The sequence below is a fragment of the Erigeron canadensis genome, chromosome 1 (assembly GCF_010389155.1).
Source record: "Erigeron canadensis isolate Cc75 chromosome 1, C_canadensis_v1, whole genome shotgun sequence".
Lineage (NCBI taxonomy): Eukaryota > Viridiplantae > Streptophyta > Magnoliopsida > Asterales > Asteraceae > Erigeron > Erigeron canadensis.
Genome location: NC_057761.1, coordinates 27,554,648 through 27,581,404, shown reverse-complemented (window position 1 = coordinate 27,581,404; position 26,757 = coordinate 27,554,648). Strand labels below are relative to the sequence as shown.

Genomic DNA, 26,757 nt, shown 5'->3' with positions numbered 1-26,757 from the left:
CTTCCCTTAATTAATATACTATAATAACCGAAATTATTTATAACGTATATTTTTCCGTCCTTAAAATTTCATAGAGAAAACACAGAGAAATAGTGAGATACATACCAAGATTAGTGGAGAAGATAAATTTAAAAATCATTATAATTCATGTGCCAAATATTTTATGGATTAATTAGTCATGTTTCTAGTTACATTTGTTATCCATTATCGTTGAGTAATTAATGTATATATACGAAACTATATGCAATCTAAGGCCTTAAACCTCATTTAACTTTTTGCATACATCATCAGTACAATAATGAAAGCTCTTAAACCTCTTCCTTTCTCTTCTTCCTTATATTGCCTTTGGCTATTTCTCTTTGTTTCATCACTTTCCACCTTTTGTCTTTGTAATCATAACTCTGATCCTGTACTTTGTATACCCACCGAACGATTGGCTCTTATCCAGCTCAAGAACGATCTCATTGATCGTTCCAACCGTCTATCATCATGGCTTGGCAAAGATTGTTGCAGTTGGTCCGGTGTGGTCTGTGACAATTCCACTGGTCACGTCCACGAGATTCACCTTCGTGGACCTGATGATGGAATTAGTGGCCATTGTCATGGATCTTATGACACGGAAAATGAACTTTTAGAAGCATCAAAACAAATGTTAGGAGGAACCATAAGTCCTGCTTTGATCAACTTAACACAACTCAGGTACCTAGACTTGAGCTGTAACGATTTTAACTTAACCTCAATACCATCGTTCATTGGCTCGTTTAAGAATTTGACCTATCTTAACATCTCAAGTTCGCAATTCGGTGGGGACATCCCTCACCACCTAGGAAATCTTTCTACGTTACGTGTGCTAGATCTTTACAGTGTTTCCTTTTTTTGGGATCTTCATTCAAGTAGCTTGGAATGGTTACGTAGTCTCAAATCGTTGGAACACCTAAATATGGGTCGAATTGGCCTTGTAGACGCTTCAGATTGGTTAGAGGTGATTAGTACACTTCCTTCTTTGCTAGAACTACATCTTCCTTCATGTGGGTTAACTCAAATTCATAATAATCAAACTAGTGTTGATTTTACTTCCCTGACTGTCCTAGATCTTTCGGATAACCTCTTTGATAGTTTGTTGCCCGGGTGGATTTTTAGTCTACGTAGTTTAGATGTATTAGATCTTACTGGCTGTTATTTTCATGGTCTAGATACCGGAATTCATGGTGGTTTCCATAGCATGCCTTCTTTGAGCTCTCTCCGTGTTTCAAGTAACACATTTATGAACTCTTCATGGTTGCTAAAAGGTTTGCCGAGCTTAACTAATCTTCGTTTTCTTGATGTTAGTAACTGCAATATTTCTGCGCCGCTTCTTGGAAGCCTAAAAAACTTGTCTTTGATTGTTCATCTCGACTTAGCCAACAATAAGATGGTTGAGGAGATACCTACGTCTTTAAGTAATCTATGTAATTTAAAACACCTTGATCTCCAAGGTAACCTTATTTTGGAAATGTGTCGGAACTTCTTGATAGATTTTGTGAATGTGAGTCACCCAAACTAGAGTTATTAGCTTTACGTGGCAATTCTAATCTAGTTGGTCGACTACCTGAAAAACTAGGAAGAGTGAAGAATCTAGGAAGCATTGATCTTTCTTACAATCAGTTAACAGGGACCATTCCAGATTCATTAGGAAGTTTGTCACTCTTGAAAACATGTCAACTCATGTTAAATCAACTCTCGGGTCCAATCCCATATACAATTGGTGATTTATCGTCTTTGACTTTCGTGGATCTTTCATCCAATAATTTAAATGCAAGTCTTCCCGAAAGTGTTGGACGACTGGGGAACCTGGAATTTTTAGCTCTTCATCACAATTCATTAGAGGGTGTTTTAACTGAAAAACACTTCTTCAATCTAACAGCCTTGAAAACTTTGTGGATTGGGGACAATAAGTTAGTCTTTAAGCTAAATGCTAACTGGAATCCGCCATTCCATCTTGATGTTTTAAGAGTAGGTTCTTGCAGTCTAGGCCTTCGGTTTCCATCGTGGATTAAAACACAAACAGACCTAACTGAGTTAGACTTATCCAGCTCAAACATATCTGACATCATTCCTGATTGGAATTGGTTACAATTATCGAGTAGTGTAAGATACTTGAATATATCCCACAATAACATTCAAGGAAAGTTGGGAGATGTTAGTTTTCTTACACCCGGAGGAGTACTAGATCTGAGTGACAATCAAATACTTGGTGTATTACCTGGGTTTTTCAATAAACCCGACTTGAGTTTCCTAGATATTTCGAACAATTCTCTTTCAGGATCGCTAAATCAGTTCTTGTGTTCTGGCATCCAAGAACCGAGACAATTAAGTGTTCTTAATTTAGCAAACAATAACATGTCAGGAGGTATTCCAGATTGTTGGATGAATTGGGAGTCTCTAGTTTTCTTGAACCTAGAGAAAAACAAATTTTCTGGTATAATTCCACCCTCGATAGGAAATCTTCCTTCTTTGTTAGCATTGGATATGCGCGGCAACAAGCTATTTGGGAACTTACCGGTGTCTTTAATGAATTCCAAGACCTTAATAATAATTGAGCTTGCAGAAAACGAGCTTAATGGAAGAATACCGGGATCAATAGGGAGAGACAATACAAGTCTAAAGCTTCTAAGTCTTAGTTCAAACAAGCTAGAGGGTAAAATACCAAATGAAATATGTCGTCTCAGTTCTATTCAGATCATGGATCTTTCTCATAATGATCTTTCTGGGGACCTACCGACATGTTTTACAAACTTCAGTGTCATTTCTGGAAGTGAAGAGATCTCAAGTCCATTTCTGCTTTATGATTCGCTTTTCCAAAATCAAGTTCTGGGGACTGCATCGTTGGTGACAAAGGGTCGAGTTTCAACATATAGAAATATTCTTTATCTAGTGACGACAATAGACCTTTCACATAACAATTTTTCCGGGTCTATTCCTAATGAACTTGTCGCACTTTCTGGCTTAAGGTACCTAAATTTGTCACAAAATGATTTAACAGGAAGTATTCCCAACACATTCAGCAAAATGACAAAGCTTGAATCTTTGGATCTGTCTGAGAACCATCTTGAAGGAAAGTTTCCTTTGAGCTTGTCAAGGTTAACTTCTTTAAATTCGTTGAACGTTTCGTACAACAATCTTGAAGGGAAAATCCCAACCGGCCCTCAACTTCAAACCTTCGATAAGACTAGTTTCACGGGAAATGCACTTTGTGGCGATCCTCTTCCAGCGTGTGTACCAAATGATGTTGATACCAAAGGATCTGATGACGACAATCAAGATGATTCTAATGGCATAGATTGGACCCTGGTGATATTTACACTCGTTGGGTTGGTTGTTGGTTTTTGGATCATCATTGTCCCGTTGCTAGTTAGTGAACAATGGAGAAATGCATATTATCATCTTCTTGGCAAGATGAGGATCAAGCTTCAAGATTTGCTTCTTCGCATATTCCGCTGTAAGTACTTAGCTAGGAGGAATTCTAGTTTAACCTATAGCGAGGACCACTTTGATTTTATATATATAAAAAAAAAAAAATAGGGGATTCTAATTTCCTCATGCGGTTTGTAACTTGTAGGCTTTAGAATGCACAGGCCACCGCCCCAAATAGTTCTTAGCTCAAGCGATCACGCTCAACGATATGATCTGTCGCAGTATATAATAGATCAACCAGAAGGTTAGTAAAACGGCGAAAATAAAATTTAGTTAACTTTCATTTATTCTCTATGATATATGAATATCCAGTTTATGCCGGTATTACAGCATGAGCTTTTGTTTAACTGCAGGCTCTAAACAGCAGGCGGAGTCATCTAATTATGAAGCTAGCTCGATGGCTCACTCAATTCAGTGATATGATTGATTGATTAAATCACAATGATATGATCAGTTAGAACATATGTCGCTAAATTAGATTAGCATTGATATTCATACATGTTAAAATAATACGAGTAATGGTTCTGCAAACGATTTGGATGATTAATTATACGTAGATATATCGTTCTTCAGGTGCTATATATATATACATTAGCTAGAATAAGAGAAACAATATATAGGTTAGTGTACATGCATATAGTATTCTGACCGGAAGAGCATGAATAAGGCAATACATTGAGTGTATTATGTATATAGATATTTCTGTACAGTACGGATACTGATACCTTTCAGTGTATAGTTATACATTTATTAATTATCAAGGGTTATGATAAGTTCTATTTGTAGGTGTAAATGCTATTATATATGTAATGACTATTATTATGGTAATTTTGGATATATAACTTGCTGGTTAGAATACTGGCCAAGTAAAAGAGGATTTTGTGACGCCTGATATTGTCACCGTATGCACTTCGTCGCTGAGCTAAAGATTAGAGAAGTTTCCCAACTATAAATATATATATGTATAGAGGGGTTAAAATTAAACCCGATCTGTAGATTCAGAAAACGATTATTTGGTTGTTAATAGAGGGTTTAATATTCTGCAAATCCTTCTTTCTTTCATGTTTTACTTGTTTTTTCGAGTGTACACTTGCAGCAGCTGAGTTCCATCAGCTCAAGGGTTATTTGTGAGGTTCTTGTTTCCCAGTAAATCATAGCAAGAACAAGGTATATGGTTAGGACTCTAAACAAACCAAACGAACATGAAACATAGCTTGTTCATGTTCGTTCATTTAAGTTTAGTCGAACAAAAAGAACGAATACGAACACTTGAAGGAAAGCGAATTTGTGCTCGTGTTTTTTCGTTTAAGTTTATACAAACAAATAAACGAACACGAACATTAAAATGAACGGGAATGGGACGATATGTGTTTCTTAAGAAAATAATTTCTTTCACTCACCCTTTAGAGGTAAATGTATGACTATAAAAACACAAACATACACGAGCATACAATGTTTTATACACATGTCATGTTTATTTTCATTTATGTTTAATCCTTCATTTAACTAGATGAAACGATTTTTTTGTTCACGTTCATTCGTTCAACTAGACAAACAAAATGAAAGAACTTCCTGTCAAACGATTTATGAGCTATTCATCCCAATTCATTTATGGCCGTAATTGTAGTTTTCTAAAGGATTCCTTGTTGCTTCATTTGAAGTTAGAGTGCATTTAAGAATTCAACTGCTACGGAAGTAGGCAGGGATCTTTTTCTGCAAGCTAGGAAAAGACAACAGTAAAGGGTTTCTTGTTTGAGTTTCTTTGTGACTGGATATTGCAGTCAAAAGGGTTATTCGTGTGGCTCCAACAGTGCAATGAACAAGGGTTAATAATAGCCTCGTGCCAAACAAGTTCAACAAGGTTTTTCATACATGTTTACTCTCCCAACCTGGCAATTATATTAGGAAAAAAAAAAATTGTGCCCTTAATATAGAGCAAAAATAACATTTCGTGAGATAAGTTGATTTGTAATTTTGGGAGGTAAGAAAAGAAGAAACTTGTGAGATTAGGTAGAGATCTAGGCCCAAAACATATTGCATTAAAAGCAGATGACTGTACGTAGACCCCAGAAATTTGGTTGCAATAAGAGCCAAAGCGCAACGGTCTAGCAACACACGGAGGTCGTTGATGAATCAATGGTAGGTGAGCAACAAAAGGGTTGTGACGATAAGTCAAATACAAAATATAAAAGCAATAAAAATTTGACCTCCTTGTTCACATAAGAATAAAGATGTTAGTATGTTACTGTTGGAGTAGGATCAAAGAAAATTATAATTACCAATTATATATGGACCAAAATCAAAGACAAGTAGATTTAACTATCACGATATGCTACGATTTGCATCGTAATGTTACTGGAACGAAGAAAAAAAAAAGCCCAGGTGGAAAAGAAAGTAAACATAACCACATTACATTTGGTTCTCAAGGTTTTGGTGCATTAAAAGTTAAATGTTCATTGTCCTTGAGATCCGCATATATTATAGGTTTTATTACCTACTTTACAAACAATATTACCGAATTTGCAGGTAAACATAGACCTCGATGATGATCCTCCAAGATTGTATTTCCTCATTTCTCCTTCGACTGCTCTCTGTAGAGATTGACTGATATCACCAACAGCCCAAGCTATAGATATATGAGGTCGAGGATCCTGTTACAAAACATTCTTTCTTAACGAATCATGTAAAATATTCATGCTAAATTTGATGCCAGTTCCTCAAAATCCAAAGAATGTGAAATTGCAAGAAGAGGATAAGTTTATCTTACGTTAAAGTCCTAAAGGGTGTTTGGTTCATGGATTTCAAATATAAGGATTTGAAATCCCATGAGATTTTAAATTCCAAGGGGTATGAATTACTCGGATTTGAAACTATTTGTTGGCATTTTCTTTAAGAAACTTGAAGATGACAAAATTGTTCTCTAATCTTCTCTTTGTAATTTTTTTGGCTCGTAGATCATTCGCTTTTTCCATCAAATTTAAATAAGAAACACCGATGTAATACGAGGAACAAAATCATAGAGCAATGAGGTAAAATTAAGTATTCTGTGGTGTTTAAACCGGTTAATCTTTTCCAGAAACCAAGTAACAATATATATTTTGCGATAACGAATAGGAAGTTATAATTATGTCATAAATGGTCAAAGAAAACCATTTTGTTCACAATAATTTAAAACCTTTTAACCCCCAAGGATTTCAAAATCTCAAACAAGGAATTTCATGGGATTGTAATGATTTAAAATCCTTTTTTTAATTCAATCAAGAAATTCAATTCCGAATCCCGTGAAATCTAAACACCCCCAGGTACCAGGGTGTATCTCTTCTTTGTGATATACCATATAGGAAGTAAGAAAGAAGCTGGGAGAGGATTCAGCAAGAATCAAACCATAAGTCTCTCTTAGAGCTGGCAATTTCAATCAATTTACTAATCATTAGGTGGATTTGGAGTGTGTTTTATCTCAGACAGGTCAAATGGGCCAACTCATAAAAATAGATATAATTTGATGATAGCTATGAGGGAACAAGTCAAGTAAGTTAAATATAGCACAAAGCCTACTACTAATCCATAATCAAACGCGTTAGATATTTACTAAAAACTTAAAGGGCGGACAAGCTGCAAAGTGTTTGCTGAATGCTCTATGAACACTAACCTTGTAAAATTCAGGAAGATTGTGCAACTTATAAACCTCATTAACACCTTGAATCTGTTTCGTTACCTGGTACAAAAATGCAATAAACGTTAAACATTCATACAACAGCTGTAAGTTTTCAGAGTATTTTTTTTATAAAAAAATTACACACAAAAAAAAGAAGGGAAAACCTATACCTCAGCTAGGCCACCGGTTGTAATCTCAACTGAAAGAAACGTGCGTGTCTGATCATCATTGACAAAGACCTCCCACTTATCAAAATTAATCAAATACCTGTTTTCAACATCATACAAAAACTATAAATGAACTAATTCCAAAGTAAGAGAAAATTCTTATAAACGTTTTAACTTAATGTGACAGTTTCGCCACTTTAGCTTATGAACTAGTCAAATTGGACAAACTATAAATGAACTAATTCCAAGATAAGAGAAAATTCTTATAAACGTTTTAACTTAATGTGACAATTTCGCCACTTTAGCTTATGAATTAGTCAACTTGGAGTGCGATTACTCTTAAACGGGACTAATAGGTCAAATAGAAGAAAAAGAAATGGGGACTGGTCACGTGGGTCAATTAAATTTAATGCATACAACTCCCAAGTCCCAACCCGTTTGATTAATAGATCAAGATTATGATTCTGATCATTTTGTTTTTGTGTTTAGTTGACAAAAAGGTATTAATAGAAGTTTATAAACCTGGCAGAAAATGGCTAGGTCAGCAGAGACTAACCTGGACCAGACTGTATCCTTTGAACCCTTACAAAGATTGACCTGTTTGGCTATTTCAACCTAGTTTTAAGTAGTCACCAGTTACCCATTAGCCGACCCGTGTGACCCACCCATCTTGCTACCTCTGGTTAAAAGACTGTAAAAGCAAAGAGTTGATGTATTTTGGGATATGTTCGGACCGTTTTTGAAACTGAAGCTTCTGACGAAGCATTGCAACTACTGAATCTATCTGATGCACACGTATCGGAACCGTTCTTCCAAGACTAATATGAAATTCCCTCCCCAAGGCAGCTTGTACTAGCTTCTCATCGTCTTTTACCAGTATATGTAGTGGAACATCAATATCTACAACATGAAGTCCTGGTACAAATGATGTGGCTTTCTTCAAAAACAGGGCCAGCTCCTTCTTTCTTTCGGATGGTATAACGACTGTTGTATAAGCAGGATATATCAGTCATTCTCAAATGTAGAGAAAAGACTAAAAAACAAATTCTTGCATTACAATAATTTGCTAAACATGCAAAAAACGACATCAGCATAGCTCCAAGACTCCAAGAGGATGTATCTATACACACGTATGCACCTAAGAACATGACTACATGAGAAGTGGAGGATGTATCTATACACATGTATGCACCTATATGTGCAAAAAAAACTTCTTGGAACTAATATTACAAGTGAATTTCACAGATGTATATATATCAGAATATCAGAACTACAAAAGTCTACTATGTTCTATTTTCCTCTAAAGAGGCTCACTCTTTGCAATTTCAGCAGCATACCCCGCCAGCATTTAAGATTTCTCTAACATTTTCATGTCATGACAAGGGTTTAAATAATATGTACAAACTACCAACGTCCCTAAAAAGTATTGATGACAATTCTAATATGACGGGCGACACAACAAAAACCTGAGACGAAAATAGAATGATCAACACTACTAACACAGTTGATATATGGGTTGGATTTGGGACTTTGGGTTGGCCTTTCTAACACGTTTACAACCCCTCTAACCCGTTTTAAACTACCAATAAAAATGCTAAATAACATAACATAAATTTTAACATTATTGTGTATCTTGAAACTTTTATACGATCCTCTACACTTCATGGCTTTTTGCCATACTATATATATATATATATATCGTATGCATTCAAAATATCAAGACCCCTAACTTATACTAGTTTTTTGTGATGTACATTTTTATCTAATATGGGTCGTCAAACGGGTCGCATGACTAACCACTTTACGGATTCAACTTTTTGACACTATCAACTACGTAAGTTGTATTCAACACACCAATCCAAAACGGGTCAGCCCGAACACGACACAATTGTCTCCAGATACTAAAAAATGACTCTTAACTAGCAACCTAAATTTGAAACTAGTAAAATGTACAAATTATTTTAATTTAAAATGAGAAAAATGATATGAAAATGAAAAGGAAACCTGGGATATAAACATGTAAAGCATAGTTGCCATCAATATGAGGAAAGCTTCGAATTCTATTTTCTGTATTTCTCTCCAAAAAATCAAAATTTCCTGAAATTAACATTATAATATTTTAATTATGATAAAAAGTAAATAAATTTTAGATGAGGGTTTTATATGTGTAATAGGGTTAATGTTACCTAGTGAATTTGGTGGGTTGAGAAGGTCGATTGGCGGCGGTGGAAGAGTGACTGGCGGTGGTGATGGGTCGGCGGCGGTAACTGGTGGCGTGGAATCTGATTCGGAATCGGAGGAAGTGTCTCCGTACGATGCCACTAGTGCCTCCATTCTCTGGATTTACAATGCTACTAGTACTATTTTATTTGCCTTCCATTGATGGTAGAAAAGTCCTTCGGCTTGTAACTAAAATCTTTTCGGTGGTTTGAAAAAAAAAAAAGTTTTATTGTGGGGAAAGAAACCAACTAAAACGTATTTTATGGGGCTTGTAACTAAAATATTTTTGAAACACATTTCTATTTTTATTTAATTTATTTAAGGGTAAATTGCACAAAAAGGTATTCAAGTTTGCTAGTTTTTAAATTTAAGGTATTTAACTTTTTTTTATCAATAAAAAGTATCCAAGTTTGTTAATTTTTAAATTTATGGTATTCAGCTTCTTTTTATCAATAAAAGGTATTCATCTTTTCAAAACATAAAATTAAAACTTTTTCTTAACATTTTTTAATCGCGAATTTCGTTAATTTTTCATACATGAAGGGACCACTAGGTAGTTCAAAACTATCTTTATCTGAACCCATAATTCGATCTGATTTTACTCTAAACCCAAAAATCTGAAGTCTTAAATATTCGAACATCAGATATTCAACTTTTTGGATTCAGATTCGGATAATGAAATCCATAATCTGAAAATTTAGACATCCGAATCTACAAATCCTCGGGAACTACCGCTTTTTTTATCTACCGACACAACATGAATAAATAAATCATCAACAAAAAATAAAATAAGATATCTAAAAGTTAAAATTTATAGAGTCCAAATTTTTTAAGTTTCGGTACTGAAAATCAAAATATTTTATTCCAAAAATCGAATATTTGAGTTTTTGGATATCCGAGATTTTGGATATAAGAATTTTTGGATAAAATCGGATCAATTTATGGGTTCAGGTATCGATACTTTTAAACACCCTATTGGTTCAGCCATATACGAAAAATTAGGGTAAATTTTGGGTTCGAATATCCAACAAAAATTTAAGGTAAATTTTTGGATAAAATCGGATTAGATTACGGGTTTGAAAATCTAAAATTCGGATGTTTGAGTGTTAAAATAAAATCAGATCGAATTATGGGTTCGGATAAGGATAGTTTTGAACATCCTAGTAGTCCCTCCATGTAAGAAAAATTAACAAAATTCGCGATTAAAAAATGTCAAGAAAAAGTTTTAATTTTATGTTTTGAAAAGATGAATACCTTTTATTGGTAAAAAGAAGTTGAATACCATAGATTTAAAAATTAACAAACTTGGATACTTTTTATTGATAAAAAAAAAGTTGAATACCTTAAATTTAAAAACTAACAAACTTAGATACTTTTGTGCAATTTACCCTTCATTTAATGATTACATGGATATTACACATCATAATAATTTCATTTCCACATAGATATTCCACCATCTATGTAATGTAGTGTGTATATATATATAATATATATATATACATATATATATATATACATATATATATATGTTTCTGAATTCTGAGTACCCTCATCATCATCGATCTATACGTATATTCAAAATCTATATCTTATCTGTTATCTACAAAAATGTATATATACCTCCACCGCCACAAAATTACAATCCAAATCCATAACAATGGTATCACCATGTATATATTAATCTTTCAATAACATCAATCTCATCATTTTCATTCTAAAGAAAACCCTAAAAACCATAAACCCAAATCACACCACCACAATCCCAACCCGATTCCGGCGATCTTTGGTAGTGGCGATGCTGTGTTGTGGCACCTGGTGAAAAGACAAAACAACAATTGATGTTGCTTCTTCTTTCTTTACAAATCCCACAGCCGCCACAACGATTACCGCCGGAGATGATCGTACGGGAAATTCCGGCGAGCTTCATTTCCGGCGACGATTCATACATATGTATATGTATATGTGTGTATAGATCTATGTGTTTATGATTTGTCTTCGTTGACCATCGCGAGCACGACCGAGGTTGTTGTTGTTACTTTTGTTGTTGACTTTTTTTATTTCCATAAAAGATAATTGGGTTAATTGTTATTGTATATTTGATTAATTGGGTGATTTTGTCAACAATCAGGTTGATTTTGTTGTTGCAGTACATGTTATCATTGGAAGAAATATGACTTCCATTTTTGACTTTATCATGTTTGAAAATGATGATCATGATCTTCATGTTTGACTAACAAATCAGCTGGGGTTAATTTTTGATATAGACTTGATTGGGTTAATTGTTACTCCTATTATATATGTGTACTAGTTAATCAACCCGGGTGATTACCCGGGTGATTACCCGGGCATGAGTATCAAAATATAAAGGGATTGGTACCCAATAATGTAAACAACTTTACACGAATTGTTATAGTGTGTATCAAACTTTAATTTTGTGTATTGTATGTAATGAACTTTCAAATCCTGTGCATTGTATGTATTCAACCAATCAAAACTTGACAAATGACAGATTATATGGTTGCCACATATACTCGGATACATACAATGCACAAGATTTGAAAGTTTATTACATACAATACACGTGATTGAAGTTCGATACACACTATAACTATTCGTGTAAAGTTGTTTACATTCTAAAATACTAATCCCAAATATAAAAAACTTTTTTTATTATTTGAATAATCTTAAACCAATTACAACTTCTATGTTTCACATCTTCATACTCAAACTAATACTCAAACTAATCTATCTTGATAATAAATAGTCGCCCCATTAATGTTATTATCGCATGTAAATAACCCACAAGTGCTTTTGTTCGACCAACCATAGCATTTATTCAATTCAATAATCATGAAGAAACAATAGTACACATCTTGAAGATCCATAAATACTCTCAAAAGTAATACATGCAGTAGCCAAACAATCTAACGAAACAATATAAAAGTTAAAACATTGCATAAAAACATCAAACATAAAACATGGAAGCTATGGTCATCAAAAGTATTTAAAACTTTTCTAGCTTTTGGAATTTCATTTGATGAACATTTAGACACTCCTTTAAACTTGAGCCTATGATATCCAGATCTCGATCATCATATTTAACCTCTTTTGATGAACCTGAAGGCATTGTTTTCATTGCTTAAATCACTACTTGTAGATCCTCTTGAGATACATTGAATGATGTGTATCAAATGTAGTTATATAAAAAAAAATTGTGTTAATATGTGCTTTGAACAGCTTGCCCACCACCACAATCTACCCCAAAACTTCTTAGATGGAATAAAATTGCACCAACTAAACTTAACATTATCACCTTGAGATGTTAACTCCATACCAACCACCATTATCTAACCCTTGGAAACATTGATACACCTTTATCAGTTGGTCCAGTTTGTAACATTGCTGAAGAAATAGAAAACCACCTCTTCTCGGTCATTATTCTGTTGCTGCTGCCATCTAGAATCTAATTAAAAAATGGTAGACGGTCTCTGACCAACCTGAAGGGAATGCTCTTGATTATTACGTAGGCTGACTTTGCAGACCATCACCTTCAAAATCTTATGCATCTGATGTACTTACCCAAACATCAATTTGGATGCTACAAAAATACCATAATGAAATCTGTTAGCTACCAAGTTAGAGACTCTGGTTGGCAATATCATCCCACTTTCATATAATTGGGTCTATATATGAAAAACTTTTAAAAAACTAAAAACAAAAACCTTAAGACCAGATTGTATAAAAGACTAAAATATAACGCCGCCAACCCATTCTTTACATATCCAACGATGGTTTAGCCTCCCTAAATCTGTAAAGTAGGAAAAAAAAAATCCTCAAACAAGTTTATTAAGTAAAAAACATGGATGACGTCTATTATCATAATCATTGTTAATGAAGTTTGTGCAATCAGTTGTAAATGGGAAAGATGCCGTATTAGCATTATCAATTTTTTTTTAATTTTTTTTTCTTGTTAATGAAATTTTGTTTTTGAAAGACTCATTGTTAATGAAGTGAATTAACTTCTTTTTGTTAGTCAAAGAATGAAAGACAATAACATTGCCAAATCCATAGGCTTCATTAGTCATGTTGAGGCGAGTGTAATCGATAATGAGATTTATATCCAACATACATAATAGAATACGACGTACCTATGCAACTCTATGTTGTATTTGCTTATTTTTAGTCGTTAGTAATTATAAAGTATATTTAGTAAAATTATGCAAATAAAGATGCTACTCAACGAAAAAGCAAAATTGTCAAGTAAGCATATTGTAGAGTTCAATGTATTCTTCCTTCAATATTTTTGAAAAAAAAGTTGAATATTGTAGAGTTCAATATTAAAGGTATAAATGAATATTACATATACCCCTACTTAGCAAGCTCATAAAGAAGCATACCATTTATCAGTCCCAACATCAATTACGCTCCAAGCTTCTTAATGTTTCTCCTCTAGTTTGACATGCTCAGATGCATCATAATCATTGTGACTATGAAAATGTCTTTGATCAATGTTTGTGCATAGTCCTTTTGTCTAGGAAGCAACCATTTCTATGATATATGCACCAAACTTTCAAACAAATATAACTCTTTTTGCAATAGACTAAACAAATACAACATCATCCGTACGTCTGCAAGACAAAATTCCCTTTAAGAAGGCTCGAACTACAGTCGACAAAGAAAACATAGAAGATTAAATATGAAGGCAATAGGAAGGACTAATTAAAGAGCCTATATATCATTATGTCCTTGTGACCATATATCTCATACATAGTAAGTAACATGTAAACCTAAGTAGACTATAGTAAGCAAACAGATCATCTATAATCAATTAATATATAAAAATAAGTGACTTTTTGAACCATACATGATGTTCAATTTCATAACAGTTTATCAAACACCTTGTGTGTGTCCAACAAAACTCATACAACTTAATAGCAATAAATCTATAGTTGCTTTATTTTCTCATTTTGATTGTGAAAATTTTAGACAAATGCTTAAAGTGGTGATAAGATGTCTTAAAAAAGTTAATATATTTAAGAAACACAATACAATCTTAAATATAAACATACCTCGGAATAAACTCGGGTTAAAATTGTATATCTTAGATTCCATCGATTTTTTCTATAGAAAAACTTCATCAAATTTTGAAATAAAAGAAAAACAAAATTGAGAGAGAAAACGCATTTGGATTACAATTTAATTTAAACTTTCGATTTTTTTGTTGTTTTAATGCAGCCTCATTATTGAGTTCTGACTATACCTAGATTAAAATAAAAGTATTTCAATACAGATTATATACATGATACCTTTGAATATATGTGGAAGTAATACAATGGATTAAAACTTGTATTATGTATTTAGGTATAAAGGTAGATTAATGAAGGAAAAAAAAATAAGAAAAAGAAAGAAGAACCGTAGATGAGAACTTTTTGGTGGGTAATTTTGAAAACACATGGTTCAGCTGCCACGTGGCACTTTGTGAAGGTATCTGTTATTGGGATTCTCTTTTATTAGAAAAGAAGATATGGTGAAGGATATGATAGATGATTTGTAAATAAAAGAAAAAGGAAAACTACAAGTGGTCAAAAAAAAAATTCACATCAGCAAAAGTAGGTCATATTCCCACAAAAGATATTTTAGTCGGTTTCTTTCCTCACAATTGAACTTTTTTTGTTCGAGCCCTAGAAAAGATTTCAGTGACAAATTGAAGGACTTTCCAAGTAATTAACCCATAAAACTACAGCCGTTTAAAACAAACAAAAATAACAAAAAGTAGTTAAACGCAACATTAAGGGCGCGTTTGGTTCATATAGTTTTTTTGGAAGGAATGAAATCTTTCAAACGAATTGGAATTTAAAGGAATGAAATTTGACGGAATGTTTTTGATTTTTTGAAAATTCAAGTGAAGGAATTCCCTTATCTCTAATAAATGGAGATTTCATCAAATGATGGAATGTTTTCATTCCTACGGAATAAGATTCCCCCTTATTTGGATAACCAGACGCACTAAGAGATGGAATTCAATTCCATCAATTTCTGTGAACCAAAACCTAATAGTTTAGCTAAAGTGAATTAAATATTTGTAAAATAACATTGTGCCCCTTTTTTTTATTTTTCATGAATTTTTTAATTTTGCCCCTATAATATTTTTCCGTGATACCACTTCAGAACATTATGAATTTGATCCCTTACGTTGGAATTCCGACAATGCTTTTGTTCCACAAAGCTAATGTCTTTTAGTTATGCTTTTGGACCGGTATAAGAGTTAGCTACATTTTTGTGAGCACTAACCATAAAAACGACTATAATACATCTATACTCATTAAGTGCAAATCACATGACCGCATTTTTAAAGTCCATTAGTGGGACGCAGTTCTAAAGTCAAGGATTAGATACATAGTTACGGATGAAATATGAAATTTCATGTAATGTTCAAGTTTATATATATTTTTTCATTCCTAACTTGAACATTACTATGTATCTAATCCTTGAACATAATATATATTTCATGAAATTTCATAGTTAGGGATGAAATATTTTAACACTCGTTATTTGAATTTTGTTAAATCTCTATGTCTTCCACGTGAAGACATTTAGGTATTTTCTCTCCTCAAGACCATTAACAAAAAATATTTTTCTTTTTCTTTCTTCCATCCCTCGTCTCACCATACCTTTTTTCCTTTTTCTTCCACATGAGGACATTTGGGTATTTTCCTTTCTCTCTCCTCAAGACCATATACAATCATACATAATTATAGGAGTTATCGACATAAATTGTCCCTGTGGTTTACTCAAAAAATCACGTTTCGTCCTTATAGTTCACGGCCGTTATCTTCCCTTCATTAACATCCTCTTGTGCCTTCCACGTGAGGGTATTTTAGTATTTTCCAAGACATAAAGGACCAAACTTGATTTTTTCTTTCAATCGTTCTTTAAATCTATCATATACATTTAGATATTATATCTTTGTCAAAATCCAATTATTTATACGGAAACATACATTCAAGATCATATATACAATTCTTCCACTGCATAAAGATTATATAAATTCATATATCTCACGTATCCTAGCAGGTTGTCGATCGATATCTATATCCATAAATTCAAAATCATCTAAATCTACAAATTCAAAATCAAAATCTTATATCTCACAAATTCCAAAAATCAATAAATCAAAACCCAAATACTCTGAATAGAAAACAAAAGCCAGTGAAAAATAAGAATCAGAACCCAAAACATTATCCGTGGTGGTGGGTAGCGAGGGCGACCGCTGGGAAAATGGGGAGGAAGTGAAGTAGTTGTAGGGAGGGGTTGCGACGGAGATGAGGAATAAAACGAAGCAGCTACAACCGGAGTTTTGTCCGTCGGTGTTGTTTCCGGAGATTGCCCTGTAACGCCCTACATGTTGTTGACTGTCGTCGCTACATTCTTTATATATATATATATATGATTTATTACCAGGAAATGGAGAAAAAGAAAAAGGAGGTTGGAAATTTAGCATATATAGTATGTAAGTTTTGAGATTTTGATAACCTACTGCAAGGATTTTAAGTATATGAAATTGTATGCATATTTTAACTTTTATGAATCCGTTCATGTGTATATACATACATTCAGTAGCAGATCTTGATATATATGTAAACATTAAATATAGAATAAAGGGGATGGAATTTTAATGTATATAGTACGAGTATGTGATGTTTGAACATAGAACATTTGATATAGATGTAAACATACATATAGAAAAAATGGGTTTTTTGAGTGTAATTTATTTTCTTGTTGTATACATATATACATATAGATATAGTTATAGATGTATATACGTAGACACAGATGATGGGAAATGAGTTTATGGATGAAGATAATGATGAATTGATAAATAAACATAAATACAGAAAATGATCCAGTTTGGTCCTGTATGTTTTGAGATGTACTAAAATACCCTCACGTGAGAGGCACGTGAGGATGTTAAACGGAGGGAGGATAATGACCGTGAACTGAAAGGACGAAACATGAACCTTATCCTCCTATAAAGGACTGCCAATGAGGTTATTGAACCACAAGGATGAAACGTGATTTTTTGAGTAAACCACAAGAACGATTTATGTCGATAACTCTAATTATAGTTGTAATTGTATACGTATGCGTTTTTACGTATGTGTATCTTTGTGTGTGTATGTATCCTTGTTTGATTCTAGAAAATGAAAAAATATCATCGATGTTTCGTTAATGGTGGAAAATGACTTATTTACCCACACACAAAAGGCGCTTGTGGGATTTAACAAAGTTGAGATATGTTAATTAATAGTTTTAAATTTTGAATTTCTAAAGGTTTAAATAAATATATATAACGAATTATTGGTTTTTTCCGGTCACTTTATACTAAGAATCTGGGTTTGTAAACTCTAATGTAAAATCTTTATAACTTATTATAACAATATCACTTTTTGTGTTTATTTGTTTGATTTTGTTAGTGTTTCTTTTCAGCCAAAGGAATTGAAAGCTTACTCCATTTTATATTTATCCTAAAGCTTACTCTTATAGAAGATTTTATCCCTGGTCTAGTTTAGAATAGGCATACCGTCTGTTAGATCTATACAAGATAAGTATCATAATATATATATATATATATATATAAATAGGTAAATATATAATCGACATAAATACATTGTATCTCGGTTTATAGTTTGGTTTTTTATATACGTGTTAAAATTATTAATTTTATAAGTTTTATTTCATGTTAATTCTCACATCTATATCTTTATCTTATTTTGTTATACTATAAACTTGATTTAAATACTAACAGAGTGTACGCTTAATACGACAGAAATAAATATTTTGATTGGTGGTACATGGCATTTTATGATGTTATTGTTTATGGTTTAGAATAACGTTTTATATTTTTAAAATACATATCTAACTTTCATATTTAATGTATACTAGTAAAATTCTACCCCGTTTTGGAGGGCTTCAACTGTTCCGTTTAAACAACATTATTTTAGTATAATTGCGTTGAACTCTTAACTAGCTAATTAAAATAATTATGTCAATGATAAGTTTATTTCAAGTATATATCTATTTAAGAGTGAAACCACATTTGGTTAGTTTTGCACATTGCGAGATTTCAATTATTGTAATTAGGCTTTGTTATTGATGATGTGTTGCTATATATGTAAGTTAAAAACTTTAAAGTATGAAATACGTATTTGCTTAAAGTCAAAAGTCAAAACCACTAATGATTCTAAAAATTTATATTAACGAATACATATATAATTAAACCTTAATTGATGATGTGTTGCTATATATGTTAGTTAAGAACTTTTACATATGAAATACATATACATATTTGCTTAAAGTCAAAACCACAAATGATTCTAAAAGTTTATATTAACAAATACCAAAAAAAAAATTAAGCAGACTGGTAGGCTGTTAATAATTAAAAAAGAAATTTTTTTTAAAAAAAGCAAGTAGGCTGCTCCACGTAGGCGGTATAATATGTTAGTTAAGAACTTTGACATATAAAATACATATTTGTTTAAAGTCAAAGCCACAAATGATTCTAAAAGTTTATATTAACGAATACGGAAAAAAAAAGTAAGTAGGCTAACAGGCTTCTAACAATTAAAAAAGAATTAAAAAAAAGCAAGCAGGTTGGTAGGTTGCTGCACAGCAAACAGGCTAACAAGTTGTTGCGCAACCTGCAGCTACTTGCTAGATGGACGAATAGCAACGAGCCACATAGGCGGTTACTATTCATGGTTATTTCCACGAATAGTAACACGCCATGTGGCGGTTACTATTCATGAATCAATCTCCATTAATAATATATATATAGATATAATTAGTTGAATTAGTTTTCTTTAACCTCATAGTTAATTGTTATTATTCGATACACCACATTGACTTGTAATTGGCTAGTATGCAGAAGCTTGAACTACTGGGATAAAACTTAGAACTCTCGAACCCAATAATCCATTCCTACACATGTCGGACGTGAATTTTGAACCCTAATAAATTTCTTCAAAGGTCTAAAGTGGATCTCCAAAGTGTAAAACTTAGACCTGACCAATATGTTATCAACTCATTGACATTAGTTAAATTTAATTAAATGAGCTAATTTATAATTAAAGTTTTGATTGAATATATTCTAGGGTAATGAGGGGAATCCCTAGTCCCGGTACCATAATTGGATACCCATCGACAAGTTTTGAGTAAGATTTAATGAAAAATACTTAATTTACTAAATCAATAAAAATAAAATCTAGGTTTTTAGGTTTTGTCATTGAGATCTTATTACATGTATAAAAAGCAGTACTTTATATATCAATAACCGTCCCCTGAATTTTTGCATGACAAAGTACAAATTTTAATGCATCAAAATAATTAATAGTGACAGCCCTTAAGGCTATCATTGACAAAACTCTTTTTTTATTTAACTCATACAAATATTATTTATCAATTCCATATTTAATAGTGTACCAATATATATAAAATAAGATGCTAAAATCATTACTAAACAAACAAGAACCGTTGGATGAATTCCATCTTTAATTTAGAGTCATTAGATCAAATTTAATATTTCATCTTTCTTAAATGATAAGATTAATACTTATACTTTTTATGATTATACAAAAAATACCACTTTAAATTTAATTTACACTTTTTGATTTTCCATCATAAATTTATAGTTTTTACCCCAATAACTTTAATCAGGAAATCAAAAATAATAGCTAATATATATATATATATACCCCTTTAAATTTAGTTTACACTTTTTGGTTTTTCATCACATATTTACACTTTTTATACAATAATTTTAATCAAGGAATCAAAAATAATAGCTAATATATATATATATATACCCGCGTAATATGCAGGAAACATATATAATTAATGACATGTTAAATTTTTATGATATCATAAGTTGACAAATATTTAACCAAGTAATAATTAAACTACTAGAAAACATGAAGTTACATTAGTCGTCGATTAGATTCCGGTTAACAGTGACCAGACAGTTCGCTTTTTTGCTTTTGTAACAAACCTTAGTCATTGTTTCTCATTTATATTTGTGCGTTATTTAACCACAGTTTTGAAAAATGGATACATCATCTATTAAAGGTCTCGCTAAGTAAAGTTTTCGTTTCTTTGGATGTCTTTCATTCATCCGGATATGTCTGCATTGTCATTGTACTTGTGTTTTAACGTTTTGCTCGAATAATTTAGTTATACACTAAAATTGCTAAGCAATTTAATTATCAATCTATATAACCCATGTTGTGTTAATCTAACTTAAAACTATGCATAATATCATTGCAATTTTCATACAATTATTTTTCTAATATATAATTGTGATAGCTTACTATAGACTCCATATTTGTTTTTTAGTTTTTTTATTAAGAAAGTCGGTTTGACTCTGGTCCAATTTTCAAAACATTGATTTAATAAAAACGTTATATGTTAAAAATCCTATTAAAAAGTCCTTATAACCAAATTTTATTTGTTATATGCTAAAAATCCTATACAAAAATATAACTTAATAGAAACGCATTACATTAAAAAAGAAAATTTTATTGTAATAACATTAAAAAATTAATTTTAAAGATAAAAAATGATATAAATATAAAAATATTAGTTTCCATAGTTATATCATTAAAAACATTAATCATTAATGTCTACAAACTTAAATAAGGAAGTAATAAACTTAAATTTAATAAAATAAGGTATATGACATCACCATTTGATCTAATGCCTCTAAATAAAAGTTAGAATTCATCTGAGGATTCATACTTTTTCAATTATGAATTAAGGTTTCTCTTTAATATATATTTAGAGATGATAAAATAATATTCTTTATCTTATATGTAATCCAATAGAATAACAGTTAATATCATATAAAAAAAACAAAGCATATTTTAATTGAAATATTCAAAATATGTTACATTTAAAATATATAGATCAATTTTCTATTGATGAAAATATTAAGTTATATTTTTAACAATAATAAAGTAAAATAGAATTTTTATTATTAAATTTTTTAAAAACTTTTTTTATAGAACAACATTCTGACCTACTCATACTCCTAAGTTACGCAAAAATCTCTATTAATCCACCCCCACAAATATGGGAAGTGGGACTCAAACCTAGGTAGATCACCCCAAAATCAAAAACCTTACCAATGGGCCATCAACCCCATTTGGCAAAAAATTGTATATTAATAATATCGTAACACCCTGTATCTACAATATAAGATATTATATATATATATACTAGTCCTAATACCCGTACGATGTACGGTAGCTATATAGATTGTATTATATAGAAATTAGAATATGCTTCATATATGATTCGTGAGTACGAAATAAATTGTGGTTAAAGTAAATCAAGTACAAAGCTAAATTATAATAAACAGTTTTGATACATATAATATATGTTTAGTTAGAATTTTGGATTTACCTTAAATTTTTAGAACCACATCAAAATCGAAATTTGTATTCATAGTTAATGATGCCAAATATCCTTGTGATTTGGGATCGTAAACTCAAAATTTTGAAGTATTCACATTTATAACTTATTATAATTAACACTTGTATAAGTATTAGGATTTGAAGAATTGAGAAAGAAAAAAAGACAATTTATTAATGAGAAAATGATCAATCAAATAAGGTTACAATGTCTTTTGTATTAATAAGCCAAGGTTAGAGTTTAATTTCTAAGTCTATCAAGGAAATTGAATTTGTATACAACTAAAAAAATGCTAATTAAACAAAATAAATAAATTAGAAGGACACGTGCCGATCAAGGATTACACCACGTGTCGTTTAAGAACATGTCGTTCTTGTTTTAGTTTATTGGTAGATATTTTAAAAAGGCATGTGTTAATTTTATAAAATATCACGAAACATTAATCATGTTTTTTTTTTTTGAACGTTTGAATGGCGAGAGCCTGTTCGTCCCACTTATCGGCCCCTATGTCCTTTGGGTAGGATACTATTCGAATTTCAAGAAACCATAGGGGGAGGAAAACCTCCTATTAATCCGCCATATGACACGACGATAAATAAGAGTAAACCTTGCCCCCTCAGGATTCGAACCTGGGCCTCCCAGGCGTAGATTAGATTATATATGAAAATCAATAATGTAGATATAATTTTATTTTATTTACTCGTATGTCTTCAAATATGGGTGAACTAATCTACATTGAGATTATAATAAAGTATTTAAGAAATAATTTTCAAAAAACCCACTTATGACACAAACAATTAGTTATATCTTTCATGTTCATAATTTATTATTGATTAAACAGATATATAAAACAAAATATATGTTTCTCTTAAAAGTATGCATATTATATAAAATATTGACTTGCGTACTTTTTGGAAAGGATTGGACAAAAAAACTGATTTCTAGCGGCAATTTATTAATTTGTTTGAGATTAGAATTAATTTGATATAATATATAGTAAGTAGAAATCAATAAGGACTTATAATTTGATTTAATTAAGAATTCCAAAACGGACGCTTGTCGCTTAAGAAATATGACAAGTGTCGATCAAATAATACATCAATCCTGTTTTAGTATATTGGTAGATATATATAATGTCCGGTTTAGTCAAATTATCAACGGCTGTGTTGAGAAGGCCAAGTTTAGCTTATGTGAGTAACAACTTTGGGAATATCAACCTTTTACATTGATCTACAAATTTGGAACGTGTGGTAACACAGAAGTTGCACTCTATTAAATAAGATAAATTATCGAAATTAATGATATATAATTTAGCTTGTAAATATGCGTGACTATTGTGATTACTATTATAAAAGAATTTTAAGAAAAAATAACGTATTAACATACAAATATATTATCAATGTATTGTTTATCCCCCCCCCCCCCCCCCCCCCCCCCCCCAAAAAAAAAAAAACTATTTTTTCAACTTTTTTTTTTCTACCTATTCTATTAAAAATCAAAACAACTCAAAATTTACTCTACCAATATAAAGGTTTATCTCAAGACTAATGTTTCCAACCAAGTGATGTACTTCAAAGAAGAGGCTTATGACAACAAAGTCAACGCATTAGTATTGAATTTAGATTTTATTCTATAATAACTTTGCAAAATCTAAACTCAATTCTAATGCATTCACTTTGTTGTCATAATATGCTCGATTCTAACTCTGCAATTTAAAATATTTAGAATATATTATTTTCCTTTATTCCGATTGATAAAGATCACAATTTCATTTTTTGTGTGTGAAAGGGGTAAGGGAAGAGGGGGGGGGGGTTCAAACTCGGGAATGAAATGTAACGGATCGACTAGAAGGCAATCGTTAGGTAAAAAAATGGGTGGTTTAGGTTTTGGTGGTTTAGATGCTCTTAATTTAGCATTGATATGAACAAATGACATGTGGTTCAAAACTTGGATGCTGTGAGGTTTAAAATCATCCACGTGATTCATAGTTCTGAGTTTGTGTTCCTATATTCATAGTTCTGAGTTTGCGTTCCTATGTAAAAGAAATGGTAATAATAGATGGGCAAATATATGTCCTTATCCTCTGAGGCACACTCGATTGCTAGCCCCCTTAAGATGTTATCAAAGAAGAGTTGGGAGTGAAAATAAGACATGGTTCAGGAATGATCATTGGTTTAATGGTGACAATCTCGCAACTCGGTTTAGAAGGTTGTATGCCTTGGCACCATCTAAAAATGTGTCATGTGTGATATTTTTTTATGATATGACATGAAAATACGAATGACATCAAGATATTTGTGATGACATGGATAAACAATAACTTTTGACATTGAATAATTTATTGAATCAGTATGATTTAATGAACAACAAAATAAATTTTTATGAAATTATCAAAGTAAAAAAAACAAATGTTAAAAAAGTGAAATTGAATATTTTAATTCGTTAATTATTACTTAAGAAAATTGTATTTTTGATATATATATATATATAAGTATATAAATATATTTGCTCGCGTATTCCATAATCTAGTTAAAAAACAAACGACCTTTAATTTTGTTTAAAACTTTTTAATAATTATTTTAAGCATTATAAAAAAATTAAAAGAGTATGAAATACAGTATAGATACAAAAAAAAATACAAATAAGAATATACAAAAAGGAAACCGCCTTTGGTATAGCAATAGCACTATAGCTTGCAACCCCACACACCCATGACCCACACTCCCCCCGTCCCCACCATTTTTCACAATCATTCGCCTTTTCATCACAATCGCTCTCTTCTCTTCTTCCCCCCAAAAAATCTTCACCATTTTCTTGTAAGTTTTTTCTTCTTTCTTTCGTTCCTTTTATGTTTTTGCTTTTTACTGTACTTATATTTCTTACTCTTTTTTTTTTTTTAATGTATCTCAATATACACACAACATGTCAATATATTTTTATCTATATATGTATACGTGTGTGTGTGCTTTTTTTTCACGAACCCTAACAAAAACAAAAAACCTTTTTTTGTTTAATCTTCATTTTTACTTTTTTTTTTTTCATATATAATGTTAATGTATCAATTTCCATCTATAATATTGTTACATTTGCCTTTACATTTTGAAAAAGTTGAAGTTGATCAAAACGACACTGTTTTGCTCAAAGTTTACTTCATTCTTTTTTAGTAAGGAATTCGTACAGTCGGACTTGAAAAAACTTTAAATTTCATTTATTTATTTTTTCCTTTTCAAAAAAAAGTTGTATGTTTTTTTGTTTAAAAAAGCTTTCATTGAGCATTTATTAGGGTTTTAAAAGTGTGGTGATTATCATGTAACTAGTAACTAATATTATTAATTACAGTAATTAATAATTTGTTAGATTTCTTTAACCATGTCCTATAGTTTAGGCCATTGTTAGTTTGTTACGGTTGATTATATATTTTTGTATTATAATGACTTATGAACTAAATATAATGGAATCAAAATTTTAGGAATAAAAGTGGCGGTGATAAAGAACGAACCGAGGACTCAAAAGCGACAATTAGATGCTGGAAATGACTGTGTGAATGATAAATCTCAAAAATGTAGGAAAATGGAAGTTAGTGAGAATGATGATGTTAAACTGAATAGGAATAAAATCTGTAAACAAGTTGGGAGTAACGACAAGCGTTTTTATTCTGATTCAAAGCAAACTAGTCGTCAAACTAAATACGTGGATCCGATTGTTTGTTCAAAGGGGGGTTTTGCCCGAAAAGTTAAAGTCACTACAAGTGTTATCCGAAAGAAGCCTTTGGGGCCTACTAAACACGAAAATGTTAAACGGACAGGGTCACAGAGCAACGAACGTTCTTTGGGTTTAAATAATGGTTCTGGCCCAAAACCGAGAGTCACTGCTACTGTTGCGTCGCCTGATAAGCGTTTGAAAGTTGTAGACTCAAATCTTGGTAAGGATAAACTGGTGGATTACAAGGCCCTTGAGAAAAAAATTCTTGAAAGAATTGAATCAAAGGAATCGGGGAGAAACAGAACTTCTCGTGGCTCAAGACCGGCGGGTAAAACAAAATTCTATGACCCCACTTGTCCGGAGGAGGATGATCATGTGAAAAAAGCTGTAGAAAACGCCACAGTTGTATCATCGCAGAAGGAAAAAGCTGAACGTGAAAAGTTCAAAATAGCAATGGCAAGGTTTGAGCAGGTTTACAAAGAACTCCATGAAGAGAACATGAAAAGATCGACTCTAGAGAAAGTTTCTCCTTTGCAGCTTACGGTAGATGCTGCCAAAAAGGTTAAGCGAGAGTTAAAACTGATGGATCCTGAAAAGAAAATTGGCTCGATATGTGGTGTTCAAGTTGGCGATAGGTTCCAATTTAGGTCACAGTTTCAGATGGTGGGTCTTCATTGCCAACCATATCGGGGTATCGACTATATTAATAATGGAAAGAGTTTGGCTATAAGTGTTGTTGATTCTCATCGTTACTCAAATGTTAGTGGATATTCTGATAAGCTGATTTATAGTGGTCATGGTGGTGGTAATGGAATTGGATTGTATGGGCCTAAAACAACACCTGAAGATCAAGAACTTAAGCAGGGAAATCTGGCGTTGAAGAACAGTATGGATGAGAAAAGTCTAGTTCGAGTTATTAGGAAAGTTAAAGTGGCTGAAAGAGACGAATTTGTGTATGATGGATTGTACATGGTGAAGGACTATAAAGAAGTGATAAGTGAAGAAGGCACACTTGTATTTAAGTTTGAATTGAACAGAGTACCCGGTCAGCCTTCACTTCATGAGATGTTCAATGGTAATTGGCAACTTCATTGA

The 26,757-nt window shown here is 31.8% G+C and overlaps 4 protein-coding genes across 5 annotated transcripts; 3 read left to right on the top strand and 1 right to left on the bottom strand.

Annotated features, from left to right (window-relative positions):
• Nucleotides 1-298: 298 nt before the first annotated feature.
• On the top strand, nt 299-3,014 carry LOC122588845 (receptor-like protein EIX1). Its single transcript, XM_043761063.1, has 3 exons — nt 299-1,475; nt 1,577-2,883; nt 2,991-3,014. The coding sequence occupies exons 1-3, from the start codon at nt 299-301 to the stop codon at nt 3,012-3,014; spliced, it is 2,508 nt and encodes an 835-aa protein (XP_043616998.1).
• On the top strand, nt 3,005-4,230 carry LOC122584829 (receptor-like protein EIX2). 2 transcript variants are annotated; one of them, XM_043756894.1, is made up of 4 exons: nt 3,005-3,478; nt 3,599-3,697; nt 3,807-3,900; nt 3,940-4,230. In XM_043756894.1, exons 1-3 carry the CDS (start codon nt 3,049-3,051, stop codon nt 3,869-3,871), a joined length of 594 nt encoding a protein of 197 aa, XP_043612829.1. In that variant the 5' UTR covers nt 3,005-3,048; the 3' UTR covers nt 3,872-3,900; nt 3,940-4,230. The 2 variants fall into 2 exon arrangements, with proteins under 2 accessions (XP_043612829.1, XP_043612828.1); XM_043756893.1 differs by having other exon boundaries at nt 3,807-4,230.
• Nucleotides 4,231-5,836: 1,606 nt separating this feature from the next.
• Nucleotides 5,837-9,722, bottom strand: LOC122584752 (U6 snRNA phosphodiesterase). The gene is made up of 6 exons (XM_043756807.1): nt 9,462-9,722; nt 9,280-9,372; nt 8,010-8,259; nt 7,279-7,375; nt 7,103-7,168; nt 5,837-6,104 (listed from the first exon to the last, which is right to left on the bottom strand). The coding sequence occupies exons 1-6, from the start codon at nt 9,607-9,609 to the stop codon at nt 5,907-5,909; spliced, it is 852 nt and encodes a 283-aa protein (XP_043612742.1). The 5' UTR covers nt 9,610-9,722; the 3' UTR covers nt 5,837-5,906.
• A 15,808-nt stretch (nt 9,723-25,530) lies between these two features.
• On the top strand, nt 25,531-26,757 carry LOC122588836 (histone-lysine N-methyltransferase, H3 lysine-9 specific SUVH5-like). Its single transcript, XM_043761051.1, has one exon. The coding sequence runs from the start codon at nt 25,531-25,533 to the stop codon at nt 26,755-26,757; it is 1,227 nt and encodes a 408-aa protein (XP_043616986.1).

Bases quoted from the DNA above. Each gene is read 5' to 3' on its own strand.
- LOC122588845 (XM_043761063.1), top strand. From the start codon at position 299: ATGAAAGCTCTTAAACCTCTTCCTTTCTCTTCTTCCTTATATTGCCTT. The intron at 1,476-1,576 runs GTAACCTTATTT...ATTCTAATCTAG, and splicing joins AAAACACCTTGATCTCCAAG to TTGGTCGACTACCTGAAAAA. The intron at 2,884-2,990 runs GTTTCAACATAT...TTCTGGCTTAAG, and splicing joins CGTTGGTGACAAAGGGTCGA to GTACCTAAATTTGTCACAAA.
- LOC122584829 (XM_043756894.1), top strand. From the start codon at position 3,049: ATGACAAAGCTTGAATCTTTGGATCTGTCTGAGAACCATCTTGAAGGA. The intron at 3,479-3,598 runs GTAAGTACTTAG...TGTAACTTGTAG, and splicing joins GCTTCTTCGCATATTCCGCT to GCTTTAGAATGCACAGGCCA. The intron at 3,698-3,806 runs GTTAGTAAAACG...GTTTAACTGCAG, and splicing joins TATAATAGATCAACCAGAAG to GCTCTAAACAGCAGGCGGAG.
- LOC122588836 (XM_043761051.1), top strand. From the start codon at position 25,531: ATGGAAGTTAGTGAGAATGATGATGTTAAACTGAATAGGAATAAAATC.
- LOC122584752 (XM_043756807.1), bottom strand. From the start codon at position 9,609: ATGGAGGCACTAGTGGCATCGTACGGAGACACTTCCTCCGATTCCGAA. The intron at 8,260-9,279 runs GTTTCCTTTTCA...CTTATACAACAG, and splicing joins TTTACATGTTTATATCCCAG to TCGTTATACCATCCGAAAGA. The intron at 7,169-7,278 runs GTATAGGTTTTC...TTTTTGTACCAG, and splicing joins CAACCGGTGGCCTAGCTGAG to GTAACGAAACAGATTCAAGG.